Source organism: Panulirus ornatus, chromosome 19 (genome assembly GCF_036320965.1).
Source record: "Panulirus ornatus isolate Po-2019 chromosome 19, ASM3632096v1, whole genome shotgun sequence".
Taxonomy (NCBI): Eukaryota; Metazoa; Arthropoda; class Malacostraca; order Decapoda; family Palinuridae; genus Panulirus; species Panulirus ornatus.
Genome location: NC_092242.1, coordinates 45,642,922 through 45,659,196, shown reverse-complemented (window position 1 = coordinate 45,659,196; position 16,275 = coordinate 45,642,922). Strand labels below are relative to the sequence as shown.

At 41.8% G+C, this 16,275-nt stretch overlaps 1 protein-coding gene across 1 annotated transcript in view; it reads right to left on the bottom strand.

The window, feature by feature from the left end:
- LOC139755482 (uncharacterized) overlaps positions 1 to 16,275 on the bottom strand; it is a 283,256-nt gene that overhangs the window by 33,011 nt on the left and 233,970 nt on the right. The window contains exon 10 of the mRNA XM_071673820.1: positions 168 to 293. Within this exon, the coding sequence (XP_071529921.1) occupies positions 168 to 293 (126 nt within the window). The remainder of the gene's footprint in view (positions 1 to 167; positions 294 to 16,275) is intronic.

The window sequence follows — 16,275 nt, the reverse complement described above, 5'->3', positions numbered from 1 at the left end:
GAGTCAGAGCGTATAGGAACATACTCACAAAATACATTGTAAAGGTTTATTACTCTTTACTGATCATGTGAAGCAAAATAATAGACCGGAAGTCTGACCTGTCTCCTGCTTATGGATCTGCTGAAGTAGAAAACTTACATCATGAATCACGCCTGCTTCCTACTTACCCAGTGAGGTACAGGATAAAGCAGTCACAATGCCATGGGTTCATAGAGAGCTTCACCTGCTCGACGCGCTTCAGTTCGTCCAGCAGACCCTCTGGCAGCTGCATAAACTTGTTGCTGTCGATCTGACTGTCGAGCAAAATATAGGAAGAGTTGGGTAAGGTGATGAGGGTTAGTGAGGTAGAGGAGAGAGAGAGAGAGAGAGAGAGAGAGAGAGAGAGAGAGAGAGAGAGAGAGAGAGAGAGAGAGAGAGAGAGAGAGAGAGAGAGAGAGAGAGAGAGAGAGAGAGAGAGAGAGAGAGAGTGTCAGGAAGAGTGGAGAGTGTAAGGTAGGAGGAAAGGGATGAGTAAGGTGGAGGAGGGTAAAATGACGAAGGGTAAAGAATGAGAGGCGAGGCAAGGAGTTACGAGGTGAGAGGAGACAGGAGCAAAATCAAGAATGCGAGGGTGAAATATGCATCACTTGATACCAGTGGCTGAAAATTACAACAGTTGTCACTGATTAATGCATAAGTTATAACTTCAAGTGTTACTTTAGATTTCATTTATCATTAATAAGTCGGTCACTATTTCATCTAGACATTATGTTTATGGTAAAATTGCCCATTTATTTGCTAGATTCATTGCATTTTCCAAGATATAAGATTAATAGAAATCATGACTAATTTGATAACGAAAAAAATCACTAGTACTACTGTGGGGGATCAGTTTAAGACCTTCACTACCGCCTGATCCAAGGAAGAATAAGATATAGATCTTAAAGAATATACAGAAATTAGACAGCAAAGCTTGGACGAGCTTGTCAACACACACCAACACCACCAAGTACAGTACTTATTTTATTTTCAGATTGAACGACAGTTTGGTGTGGACTCAGGTAGAGTAATGTGCCAATCTCCGTCAGTTATAACAAGATCCTTTAGGAAGAGGCGAGAAGGAGAGATGAACGAGGGACAAATGTCTGGAGACGTTGTGGAAAATTGAGACAAAGCAAGACCCGAAGTTAACCCAACCGGAGGAGTAGTTACAGAAACTGGCGAGTCAGTTTAAGGATCATAAAGGCTGTCATGAGGTGAGAGAGGAGCATAGGGATCTGAGAAATAGAATCACTGGATATGAACAACAAATTCAGTTTATTGGCGGTGATTCAGGAGGTACAGAATCACAGGAAAGAAGGTGAATTCGTTTAAAGACTGTGGATCTTTTCTAGATGTTCTAAATGTTGCTCATTTAGAAAGAAAAAACTAAAACACACATAGCCTTCTGACAGTAGCGGACAAGGAGGTGCAGAGGGAGCAGTTTCGGCAGGTGATCAACAAACCTGGGGTCCAAACAGAGGCACACACGAAATGAAGTAAGCTTGTAGAAATGATAATACGCGATAATATATATTCCCTGGGGATAGGGGAGAAAGAATACTTCCCACGTATTCCCTGCGTGTCGTAGAAGGCGACTAAAAGGGAAGGGAGCGGGGGGCTGGAAATCCTCCCCTCTGGTTTTTTTTTTTTTTTTTTCTTTTCCAAAAGAAGGAACAGAGAAGAGGGCCAGGTGAGGATATTCCCTCAAAGGCCCAGTCCTCTGTTCTTAACGCTACCTCGCTATCGCGGGAAATAGCGAATAGTATGAAAAAAAAAAAATATATATATATATATATATATATATATATATATATATATATATATATATATATATATATATATATAAATATATATATATATATATATATATATATATATATATATATATATATATATATATATATATATATATATATATATATATATATATATATATATATATATATATACATACATATAAATATGTGGCGATGTGTGGCGAGGTGGCGATGGGAATGAATAAAGGCAGACAGTGTGAATTGTGTACATGTGTATATATGTATGTGTCTGTGTGTGTATATATATATGTGTACATTGAGATGTATGGGTATGTATATTTGTATGTGTGGACGTGTATGTATATACATGTGTATGGGGGTTCTTTCGTCTGTTTCCTTGCGCTACCTCGCAAACGCGGGAGACAGCAACAAAGCAAAATGAAAATATATATATATATATATATATATATATATATATATATATATATATATATATATATATATATATATATATATATATATATATATATATATTTATTCATTTATCTATTCTATTTTGCTTTGTCGTTGTCTCCCGCGTTAGCGAGGTAGCGCAAGGAAACAGACGAAAGAATGGCCCAACCCACCCACATACACATGTATATACATACACGTCCACACACGCAAATATACATACCTTTACATCTCAAATGTACACATATATATACATACACAGACATATACATATATACACATGTAACATAATTCATACTGTCTGCCTTTATTTATTCCCATCGCCACCTCGCCACACATGGAATTACAACACCCTCCCCCCTCATGTGTGCGAGGTAGCGCTAGGAAAAGACAACAAAGTCCCCATTCGTTCACACTCAGTCTCTAGCTGTCATGTAATAATGCACCGAAACTACAGCTCCCTTTCCACATCCAGGCCCCACACAACTTTCCATGGTTTACCCCAGACGCTTCACATGCCCTGGTTCAATCCATTGACAGCACGTCGACCCCGGTATACCACATCGTTCCAATTCACTCTATTCCTTGCACGCCTTTCACCCTCCTGCATGTTCAGGCCCCGATCACTCAAAATCTTTTTCACTCCATCTTTCCACCTCCAATTTGGTCTCCCACTTCTCCTCGCTCCCTCCACCTCTGACACATATATCCTCTTGGTCAATCTTTCCTCACTCATTCTCTCCATGTTACCAAACCATTTCAAAACACCCTCTTCTGCTCTCTCAACAACACTTTTTTTTATTTCCACACATCTTTCTTACCCTTACATTACTTACTCGATCAAACCACCTCACACCACATATTGTCCTCAAACATCTCATTTCCAGCACATCTCCCCTCCTGCGCACAACTCTGTCCATAGCCCACGCCTCGCAACCATACAACATTGTTGGAACCACTATTCCTTCAAACATACCCATTTTTGCTTTCCGAGATAGTGTTCTCGACTTCCAAACATTCTTCAAGCCTCCCAGAATTTTCGCCCCCTCCCCCACCCTATGATTCACTTCCACTTCCATGGTCCCATCCGCTGCCAGACCCACTCCCAGATACCTAAAACACTTCACTTCCTCCAGTTTTTCTCCATTCAAACTTACCTCCCAATTGACTTGACCCTCAACCCTACTATACCTAATAACCTTGCTCTTATTCACATTTACTCTTAACTTTCTTCTTTCACACACTTTACCAAACTCAGTCACCAGCTTCTGCAGTTTCTCACATGAATCAGCCACCAGCGCTGTATCATCAGCGAACAACAACTGACTCACTTCCCAAGCTCTCTCATCCACAACAGACCGCATACTTGCCCCTCTTTCCAAAACTCTTGCATTCACCTCCCTAACAACCCCATCCATAAACAAATCAAACAACCATGGAGACATCACACACCCCTGCATTCACTGAGAATCAATCACTTTCTTCTCTTCCTAGACGCACACATGCCTTACATCCTCGATAAAAACTTTTCACTGCTTCTACCAACTTGCCTCCCACACCACATATTCTTAATACCTTCCACAGAGCATCTCTATCAACTCTATCATATGCCTTCTCTAGATCCATAAATGCTACATACAAATCCATTTGTTTTTCTAAGTATTTCTCATATATATTCTTCAAAGCAAACACCTGATTCACACATCCTCTACCACTTTTGAAACCACACTGCTCTTCCCCAATCTGATGCTCTGTACATGCCTTCAACCCTCTCAATCAATACCCTCCCATATGATTTACCTGGAATACTCAACAGACTTATACCTCTGTAATTTGAGCACTCACTCTTATCCCCTTTGCCTTTGTACAATGGCACTATGCAAGCATTCCGCCAATCCTCAGGCACCTCGCCATGAATCATACATACATTAAATAGCCTTACCAATCAGTCAATAATACAGTCACCCCCTTTTTCAATAAATTCCACTGCAATACCATCCAAACCCGCTGCCTTGCCGGCTTTCATCTTCCGCAAAGCTTTTACTACCTCTTTTCTGTTTACCAAATTATTTTCCCTAACTCTCTCACTTTGCACATCACCTCGACCAAAACACCCTATATCTGCCACTCTATCATCAAACACATTCAACAAACCTTCAAAATACTCACTCCATCTCCTTCTCACATCGCCACTACTTGTTATCACCTCCCCATTAGCCCCCTTCACTGAAGTTCCCATTTGCTCCCTTGTCTTACGCACTTTATTTACCTCCCTATAATTTAATGATACTCTCTCACCCCAACTCTCATTTGCCCTCTTTTTCACCACTTGCACCTTTCTCTTGACCTCCTGCCTCTTTCTTTTATACCTCTCCCACTCATTTGCATTTCTTCCCTGCAAAAATCGTCCAAATGCTTCTCTCTTCTCTTTCGCTAATAATCTTACTTCTTCATCCCACCACTCACTACCCTTTCTAATCAACCCACCTCCCATGCTTCTCATGCCACAAGCATCTTTTGCGCAATCCATCACTGCTTCCCTAAATACATCCCATTCATCCCCCACTCCTTTGTTCTCACCTTTTTCCATTTTGTACTCAGTCTCTCCTGGTACTTCCTCACACAAGTCTCCTTCCCAAGCTCACTTACACTCACCACTCTCTTCACCCCAACATTCTCTCTTCTTTTCTGAAAACCTCTACAAATCTTCACCTTCGCCTCCACAAGCTAATGATCAGACATCCCTCCAGTTGCACCTCTCAGCACATTAACATCGAAAAGTCTCTCTTTCGCGCGCCTATCAATTAACACGTAATCCAATAACGCTCTCTGGCCATCTCTCCAACTTACATACGTATACTTACGTATATCTCGCTTTTTAAACCAGGTATTCCCAATCACCAGTCCTTTTTCAGCACATAAATCTACAAGCTCTTCACCATTTCCATTTACAACACTGAACACCCCATGTATACAAATTATTCCCTCAACTGCCACATTACTCACCTTTGCATTCAAATCACCCATCACTATAACCCGGTCTTGTGCATCAAAACCACTAACACAATCATTCAGCTGCTCCCAAAACACTTGCCTCTCATGATCTTTCTTCTCATGCCCAGGTGCATATATATATATATATATACATATATATATATATATATATATATATATATATATATATATATATATATATATATATATATATATATATATATATATATATATATATATATATCTTTTTTTTTTTCTTTTTTTTTTTTGCTTTGTCGCTGTCTCCCGCGTTTGCGAGGTAGCGCAAGGAAACAGACGAAAGAAATGGCCCAACCCCCCCCATACACATGTATATACATACGTCCACACACGCAAATATACATACCTACACAGCTTTCCATGGTTTACCCCAGACGCTTCACATGCCTTGATTCAATCCACTGACAGCACGTCAACCCCGGCATACCACATCGCTCCAATTCACTCTATTCCTTGCCCTCCTTTCACCCTCCAGCATGTTCAGGCCCCGATCACACAAAATCTTTTTCACTCCATCTTTCCACCTCCAATTGGGTCTCCCTCTTCTCCTCGTTCCCTCCACCTCCGACACATATATCCTCTTGGTCAATCTTTCCTCACTCATTCTCTCCATGTGCCCAAACCACTTCAAAACACCTTCTTCTGTTCTCTCAACCACACTCTTTTTATTTCCACACATCTCTTTTACCCTTACGTTACTCACTCGATCAAACCACCTCACCACACATTGTCCTCAAACATCTCATTTCCAGCACATCCATCCTCCTGCGCACAACTCTATCCATAGCCCACGCCTCGCAACCATACAACATTGTTGGAACCACTATTCCTTCAAACATACCCATTTTTGCTTTCCGAGATAATGTTCTCGCCTTCCGCACATTCTTCAAGGCCCCCAGAATTTTCGCCCCCTCTCCCACCCTATGATCCACTTCCGCTTCCATGGTTCCATCCGCTGCCAGATCCACTCCCAGATATCTAAAACACTTTACTTCCTCCAGTTTTTCTCCATTCAAACTCACCTCCCAATTGACTTGACCCTCAACCCTACTGTACCTAATAACCTTGCTCTTATTCACATTTACTCTTAACTTTCTTCTTCCACACACTTTACCAAACTCAGTCACCAGCTTCTGCAGTTTCTCACATGAATCAGTCACCAGCGCTGTATCATCAGCGAACAACAACTGACTCACTTCCCAAGCTCTCTCATCCCCAACAGACTTCATACTTGCCCCTCTTTCCAAAACTCTTGCATTTACCTCCCTAACAACCCCATCCATAAACAAATTAAACAACCATGGAGACATCACACACCCCTGCCGCAAACCTACATTCACTGAGAACCAATCACTTTCCTCTCTTCCTACACGTACACATGCCTTACATCCTCGATAAAAACTTTTCACTGCTTCTAACAACTTTCCTCCCACACCATATATTCTCAATACCTTCCACAGAGCATCTCTATCATCTCTATCATATGCCTTCTCCAGATCCATAAATGCTACATACAAATCCATTTGCTTTTCTAAGTATTTCTCACATACATTCTACAAAGGAAACACCTGATCCACACATCCTCTACCACTTCTGAAACCACACTGCTCTTCCCCAATCTGATGCTCTGTACATGCCTTCACCCTCTCAATCAATACCCTCCCATATAATTTACCTGGAATACTCAACAAACTTATACCTCTGTAATTTGAGCACTCACTCTTATCCCCTTTGCCTTTGTACAATGGCACTATGCACGCATTCCGCCAATCCTCAGGCACCTCACCATGAGTCATACATACATTAAATAACCTTACCAACCAGTCAACAATACAGTCACCCCCTTTTTTAATAGATTCCACTGCAATACCATCCAAACCTGCTGCCTTGCCGGCTTTCATCTTCCGCAAAGCTTTCACTACCTCTTCTCTGTTTACCAAATCATTTTCCCTAACCCTCTCACTTTGCACACCACCTCGACCAAAACACCCTATATCTGCCACTCTATCATCAAACACATTCAACAAACCTTCAAAATACTCACTCCATCTCCTTCTCACATCACCACTACTTGTTATCACCTCCCCATTTGCGCCCTTCACTGAAGTTCTCATTTGCTCCCTTGTCTTACGCACTTTATTTACCTCCTTCCAGAACATCTTTTTATTCTCCCTAAAATTTAATGATACTCTCTCACCCCAACTCTCATTTGCCCTTTTTTTTCACCTCTTGCACCTTTCTCTTGACCTCCTGTCTCTTTCTTTTATACATCTCCCACTCAATTGCATTTTTTCCCTGCAAAAATCGTCCAAATGCCTCTCTCTTCTCTTTCACTAATACTCTTACTTCTTCATCCCACCACTCACTACCCTTTCTGATCAACCCACCTCCCACTCTTCTCATGCCACAAGCATCTTTTGCGCAATCCATCACTGATTCCCTAAATACATCCCATTCCTCCCTCACTCCCCTTACTTCCATTGTTCTCACCTTTTTCCATTCTGTACTCAGTCTCTCCTGGTACTTCCTCACACAGGTCTCCTTCCCAAGCTCACTTACTCTCACCACCCTCTTCACCCCAACATTCACTCTTCTTTTCTGAAAACCCATACAAATCTTCACCTTAGCCTCCACAAGATAATGATCAGACATCCCTCCAGTTGCACCTCTCAGCACATTAACATCCAAAAGTCTCTCTTTCGCACGCCTGTCAATTAACACGTAATCCAATAACGCTCTCTGGCCATCTCTCCTACTTACATAAGTATACTTATGTATATCTCGTTTTTTAAACCAAGTATTCCCAATCATCAGTCCTTTTTCAGCACATAAATCTACAAGCTCTTCACCATTTCCATTTACAACACTGAACACCCCATGTATACCAATTATTCCCTCAACTGCCACATTACTCACCTTTGCATTCAAATCACCCATCACTATAACCCGGTCTCGTGCATCAAAACCACTAACACACTCATTCAGCTGCTCCCAAAACACTTGCCTCTCATGATCTTTCTTCTCATGCCCAGGTGCATATGCACCAATAATCACCCACCTCTCTCCATCAACTTTCAGTTTTACCCATATTAATCGAGAATTTACTTTCTTACACTCTATCACATACTCCCACAACTCCTGTTTCATGAGTATTGCTACTCCTTCCCTTGCTCTTGTCCTCTCACTAACCCCTGACTTTACTCCCCAGACATTCCCAAACCACTCTTCCCCTTTACCCTTGAGCTTCGTTTCACTCAGAGCCAAAACATCCAGGTTCCTTTCCTCAAACATACTACCTACCTCTCCTTTTTTCACATCTTGGTTACATCCACACACATTTAGGCACCCCACTCTGAGCCTTCGAGGAGGATGAGCACTCCCCGCGTGATTCCTTCTTCTGTTTCCCATTTTAGAAAGTTGATACAAGGAGGGGAGGATTTCTGGCCCCCCGCTCCCGTCCCCTCTAGTCGCTTTCTACGACACGCGAGGAATACGTGGGAAGTATTCTTTCACCCCTATCCCCAGGGATAATATACATATATATATACATATACACATACACACACATACACATACATACGCACATATACACACACACACACACATACATATATATACATATGAAAAATGTAAGAAACAATTCAGAAAACTGAAACTTCTAGCTTGAAATGAATGAAAAAAATGAATGTCACATAATGGTTCAACCTCTGGCTATGGAAAAAAGGAAATGTATAATTTATTTACACAAACGTCAATAGCAGTTCTCATCAATTTATCCCTGGGGATAGGGAAGAAAGAATACTTCCCTCGTATTCCCTGCGTGACGTAGAAGGCGACTAGAAGGGGAGGGAGCGGGGGGCTGGAAATCCTCCCCTCTCGTTTTTTTTTTTAATTTTCCAAAAGAAGGAACAGAGAACGAGGCCAGGTGAGGATATTCCCTCAGAGGCCCAGTCCTCTGTTCTTAACGCTACCTTGCTAACGCGGGAAATGGCGAACAGTTGAAAGAAAGAAATATATATATATATATATATATATATATATATATATATATATATATATATATATATATATATATATATATATATATATATATGTATATATATATATATATATATATATATATATATATATATATATATATATATATTATCCCTGGGGATAGGGGATTAAGAATACTTCCCACGTATTCCCTGCGTGTCGTAGAAGGCGACTAAAAGGGGAGGGAGCGGGGGCTGGAAATCCTCCCCTCTCGTTTTTTTTTTTTTTTTTTTTTTCCAAAAGAAGGAACAGAGAATTGGGCCAGGTGAGGGTATTCCCTCAAAGGCCCAGTCCTCTGTTCTTAACGCTACCTCGCTAATGCGGGAAATGGCGAATAGTTTGAAAGAAAAAAGAAAGATATATATATATATATATATATATATATATATATATATATATATATATATATATATATATATATATATATATATATATATATATATATATATATATATATATATATATATATATATATATATATATATATATATATATATATATATATATATACCCTCGATCAAACCACCTCACGCCACACATTGTCCTCAAACATCTTATTTCCAGCATATCCACCCTCCTGCGCACAACTTTATCCATAGCCCACGCCTCGCAACCATACAACATTGTTGGAACCACTATTCCTTCAAACATACCCATTTTTGCTTTCCGAGATAATGTTCTCGACTTCCACACATTCTTCAAGGCTCTCAGGATTTTCGCCCCCTCCCCCACCCTATGATTCACTTCCGCTTCCATGGTTCCATCCGCTGCCAGATCCACTCCCAGATATCTAAAACACTTTACTTCCTCCAGTTTTTCTCCATTCAAACTTACCTCCCAATTGACTTGACCCTCAACCCTATTGTACCTGATAACCTTGCTCTTATTCACATTTACTCTTAACTTTCTTCTTTCACACACTTTACCAAACTCAGTCACCAGCTTCTGCAGTTTCTCACATGAATCAGCCATCAGCGCTGTATCATCAGCGAACAACAACTGACTCACTTCCCAAGCTCTCTCATCCACAACAGACTTCATACTTGCCCCTCTTTCCAAAACTCTTGCATTCACCTCCCTAACAACCCCATCCATAAACAAATTAAACAACCATGGAGACATCACACACCCCTGCCGCAAACCTACATTCACTGAGAACCAATCACTTTCCTCTCTTCCTACACGTACACATGCCTTACACCCTCTATAAAAACTTTTCACTGCTTCTAACAACTTGCCTCCCACACCACATATTCTTAATACCTTCCACAGAGCATCTCTATCAACTCTATCATATGCCTTCTCCAGATCCATAAATGCTACATACAAATCCATTTGCTTTTCTAAGTATTTCTCACATACATTCTTCAAAGCAAACATTCTCACATACATTCTTCAAAGCAAACACCTGATCCACATATCCTCCACCACTTCTGAAACCACAATGCTCTTCCCCAATCTGATGCTCTGTACATGCCTTCTCCCTCTCAATCAATACCCTCCCATATAATTTACCAGGAATACTCAACAAACTTATACCTCTGTAATTTGAGCACTCACTTAAATAGCCTTACCAACCATTCAACAATACAATCACCCCCTTTTTTAATAGATTCCACTGCAATACCATCCAAACCTGCTGCCTTGCCGGCTTTCATCTTCCGCAAAGCTTTTACTACCTCTTCTCTGTCTACCAAATCATTTTCCTAACCCTCACTTTGCACACCACCTCGACCAAAACACCCTATATCTGACACTCTATCATCAAGCACATTCAACAAACCTTCAAAATACTCACTCCATCTCCTTCTCACATCGCCACTACTTGTTATCACCTCCCAATTAGCGCCCTTCACTGAAGTTCCCATTTGCTCCCTTGTCTTACGAACTTTATTTACCTCCTTCCAGAACATCTTTTTATTCTCCCTAAAATTTGATGATACTCTCTCACCCCAACTCTCATTTGCCCTCTTTTTCACCTCCTGCACCTTTCTGTTGACCTCCTGTCTCTTTCTTTTATACATCTCCCACTCAAATGCATTTTTTCCCTGCAAAAATCGTCCAAATGCCTCTCTCTTCTCTTTCACTAATAATCTTACTTCTTCATCCCACCACTCACTACCCTTTCTAATCAACCCACCTCCCACGCTTCTCATGCCACAAGCATCTTTTGCGCAATCCATCACTGATTCCCTAAATACATCCCATTCCTCCCCACTCCCCTTACTTCCATTGTTCTCACCTTTTACCATTCTGTACTCAGTCTCTCCTGGTACTTCCTCACACAAGTCTCCTTCCCAAGCTCCCATACTCTCAACACTCTCTTCACCCCCACATTCACTCTTCTTTCTGAAAACCCATACAAATCTTCACCTTAGCCTCCATAAGATAATGATCAGACATCCCTCAAGTTGCACCTCTCAGCACATTAACATCCAAAAGTCTCTTTCGCGCGCCTGTCACTTAACACGTAATCCAATAACGCTCTCTGGCCATCTCTCCTACTTCCCCCCCCCCCCCCCTTTTCCCCCCAAAACCCCTTTTTCCCCCCCAAAAAATTTCCCCCCCCCCCCCGCCCTTTTTTTCCCCCCGCCCCCCGCCCCCGCCCCTTTTTTAAAACCCCCCCCCCCAAAAAAAACCCCCCCCAAAAAAAAGGGCCCCCCCCCCCCTTTTCCCCCCCCCCCCCCCCTTTTTTCCCCTTCCCCCCCTCCCCCCCCCTTACCCCCGCCCTTTTCCCCCCCCCCCCCCCCCCAAACCCACCCTTCCCCCCCCCTAGCCCCCCAACCCCCCCCTTCAAACTGAATTTCCCCTTTTGCTCCCTTGTTTTAAAACGCACTTTTTTTCCCTTTTAAACCTTTTTTTCCCCAAAATTTAATGATACCTCTCACCCCAACTCTCATTTGCCCTTTTTTTAAACCATTTGCACCCTTTTCCTCTTAAAACCTCCTGCCCCCTTTCTTTTATAAAATCCTCCCCACCATTTGCATTTCTTCCCTGCAAAAATCGCCCAAAAATGCTTTCTCTTCTCTTTCCAAATTTAAATTTACTTTTAAACCCCCCCACTCACTACCCTTTCAATCAACCCACCCCCCATGCTTTCATGCCACAAGAATTTTTTTGCGCAACCGCACTGCTTCCCTAAATACATCCCTTTCCCCCCCCACCCCCACTCCTTTGTTCTCACCTTTTTCCATTTTGTACTCAGTCTCTCCTGGTACTTCCTCACACAAGTCTCCTTCCCAAGCTCACTTACACTCACCACTCTCTTCACCCCAACATTCTCTCTTCTTTTCTGAAAACCTCTACAAATCTTCACCTTCGCCTCCACAAGCTAATGATCAGACATCCCTCCAGTTGCACCTCTCAGCACATTAACATCGAAAAGTCTCTCTTTCGCGCGCCTATCAATTAACACGTAATCCAATAACGCTCTCTGGCCATCTCTCCAACTTACATACGTATACTTACGTATATCTCGCTTTTTAAACCAGGTATTCCCAATCACCAGTCCTTTTTCAGCACATAAATCTACAAGCTCTTCACCATTTCCATTTACAACACTGAACACCCCATGTATACAAATTATTCCCTCAACTGCCACATTACTCACCTTTGCATTCAAATCACCCATCACTATAACCCGGTCTTGTGCATCAAAACCACTAACACAATCATTCAGCTGCTCCCAAAACACTTGCCTCTCATGATCTTTCTTCTCATGCCCAGGTGCATATATATATATATATATACATATATATATATATATATATATATATATATATATATATATATATATATATATATATATATATATATATATATATATATATATATATATATATATCTTTTTTTTTTTTCTTTTTTTTTTTGCTTTGTCGCTGTCTCCCGCGTTTGCGAGGTAGCGCAAGGAAACAGACGAAAGAAATGGCCCAACCCCCCCCATACACATGTATATACATACGTCCACACACGCAAATATACATACCTACACAGCTTTCCATGGTTTACCCCAGACGCTTCACATGCCTTGATTCAATCCACTGACAGCACGTCAACCCCGGCATACCACATCGCTCCAATTCACTCTATTCCTTGCCCTCCTTTCACCCTCCAGCATGTTCAGGCCCCGATCACACAAAATCTTTTTCACTCCATCTTTCCACCTCCAATTGGGTCTCCCTCTTCTCCTCGTTCCCTCCACCTCCGACACATATATCCTCTTGGTCAATCTTTCCTCACTCATTCTCTCCATGTGCCCAAACCACTTCAAAACACCTTCTTCTGTTCTCTCAACCACACTCTTTTTATTTCCACACATCTCTTTTACCCTTACGTTACTCACTCGATCAAACCACCTCACCACACATTGTCCTCAAACATCTCATTTCCAGCACATCCATCCTCCTGCGCACAACTCTATCCATAGCCCACGCCTCGCAACCATACAACATTGTTGGAACCACTATTCCTTCAAACATACCCATTTTTGCTTTCCGAGATAATGTTCTCGCCTTCCGCACATTCTTCAAGGCCCCCAGAATTTTCGCCCCCTCTCCCACCCTATGATCCACTTCCGCTTCCATGGTTCCATCCGCTGCCAGATCCACTCCCAGATATCTAAAACACTTTACTTCCTCCAGTTTTTCTCCATTCAAACTCACCTCCCAATTGACTTGACCCTCAACCCTACTGTACCTAATAACCTTGCTCTTATTCACATTTACTCTTAACTTTCTTCTTCCACACACTTTACCAAACTCAGTCACCAGCTTCTGCAGTTTCTCACATGAATCAGTCACCAGCGCTGTATCATCAGCGAACAACAACTGACTCACTTCCCAAGCTCTCTCATCCCCAACAGACTTCATACTTGCCCCTCTTTCCAAAACTCTTGCATTTACCTCCCTAACAACCCCATCCATAAACAAATTAAACAACCATGGAGACATCACACACCCCTGCCGCAAACCTACATTCACTGAGAACCAATCACTTTCCTCTCTTCCTACACGTACACATGCCTTACATCCTCGATAAAAACTTTTCACTGCTTCTAACAACTTTCCTCCCACACCATATATTCTCAATACCTTCCACAGAGCATCTCTATCATCTCTATCATATGCCTTCTCCAGATCCATAAATGCTACATACAAATCCATTTGCTTTTCTAAGTATTTCTCACATACATTCTACAAAGGAAACACCTGATCCACACATCCTCTACCACTTCTGAAACCACACTGCTCTTCCCCAATCTGATGCTCTGTACATGCCTTCACCCTCTCAATCAATACCCTCCCATATAATTTACCTGGAATACTCAACAAACTTATACCTCTGTAATTTGAGCACTCACTCTTATCCCCTTTGCCTTTGTACAATGGCACTATGCACGCATTCCGCCAATCCTCAGGCACCTCACCATGAGTCATACATACATTAAATAACCTTACCAACCAGTCAACAATACAGTCACCCCCTTTTTTAATAGATTCCACTGCAATACCATCCAAACCTGCTGCCTTGCCGGCTTTCATCTTCCGCAAAGCTTTCACTACCTCTTCTCTGTTTACCAAATCATTTTCCCTAACCCTCTCACTTTGCACACCACCTCGACCAAAACACCCTATATCTGCCACTCTATCATCAAACACATTCAACAAACCTTCAAAATACTCACTCCATCTCCTTCTCACATCACCACTACTTGTTATCACCTCCCCATTTGCGCCCTTCACTGAAGTTCTCATTTGCTCCCTTGTCTTACGCACTTTATTTACCTCCTTCCAGAACATCTTTTTATTCTCCCTAAAATTTAATGATACTCTCTCACCCCAACTCTCATTTGCCCTTTTTTTTCACCTCTTGCACCTTTCTCTTGACCTCCTGTCTCTTTCTTTTATACATCTCCCACTCAATTGCATTTTTTCCCTGCAAAAATCGTCCAAATGCCTCTCTCTTCTCTTTCACTAATACTCTTACTTCTTCATCCCACCACTCACTACCCTTTCTGATCAACCCACCTCCCACTCTTCTCATGCCACAAGCATCTTTTGCGCAATCCATCACTGATTCCCTAAATACATCCCATTCCTCCCTCACTCCCCTTACTTCCATTGTTCTCACCTTTTTCCATTCTGTACTCAGTCTCTCCTGGTACTTCCTCACACAGGTCTCCTTCCCAAGCTCACTTACTCTCACCACCCTCTTCACCCCAACATTCACTCTTCTTTTCTGAAAACCCATACAAATCTTCACCTTAGCCTCCACAAGATAATGATCAGACATCCCTCCAGTTGCACCTCTCAGCACATTAACATCCAAAAGTCTCTCTTTCGCACGCCTGTCAATTAACACGTAATCCAATAACGCTCTCTGGCCATCTCTCCTACTTACATAAGTATACTTATGTATATCTCGTTTTTTAAACCAAGTATTCCCAATCATCAGTCCTTTTTCAGCACATAAATCTACAAGCTCTTCACCATTTCCATTTACAACACTGAACACCCCATGTATACCAATTATTCCCTCAACTGCCACATTACTCACCTTTGCATTCAAATCACCCATCACTATAACCCGGTCTCGTGCATCAAAACCACTAACACACTCATTCAGCTGCTCCCAAAACACTTGCCTCTCATGATCTTTCTTCTCATGCCCAGGTGCATATGCACCAATAATCACCCACCTCTCTCCATCAACTTTCAGTTTTACCCATATTAATCGAGAATTTACTTTCTTACACTCTATCACATACTCCCACAACTCCTGTTTCATGAGTATTGCTACTCCTTCCCTTGCTCTTGTCCTCTCACTAACCCCTGACTTTACTCCCCAGACATTCCCAAACCACTCTTCCCCTTTACCCTTGAGCTTCGTTTCACTCAGAGCCAAAACATCCAGGTTCCTTTCCTCAAACATACTACCTACCTCTCCTTTTTTCACATCTTGGTTACATCCACAC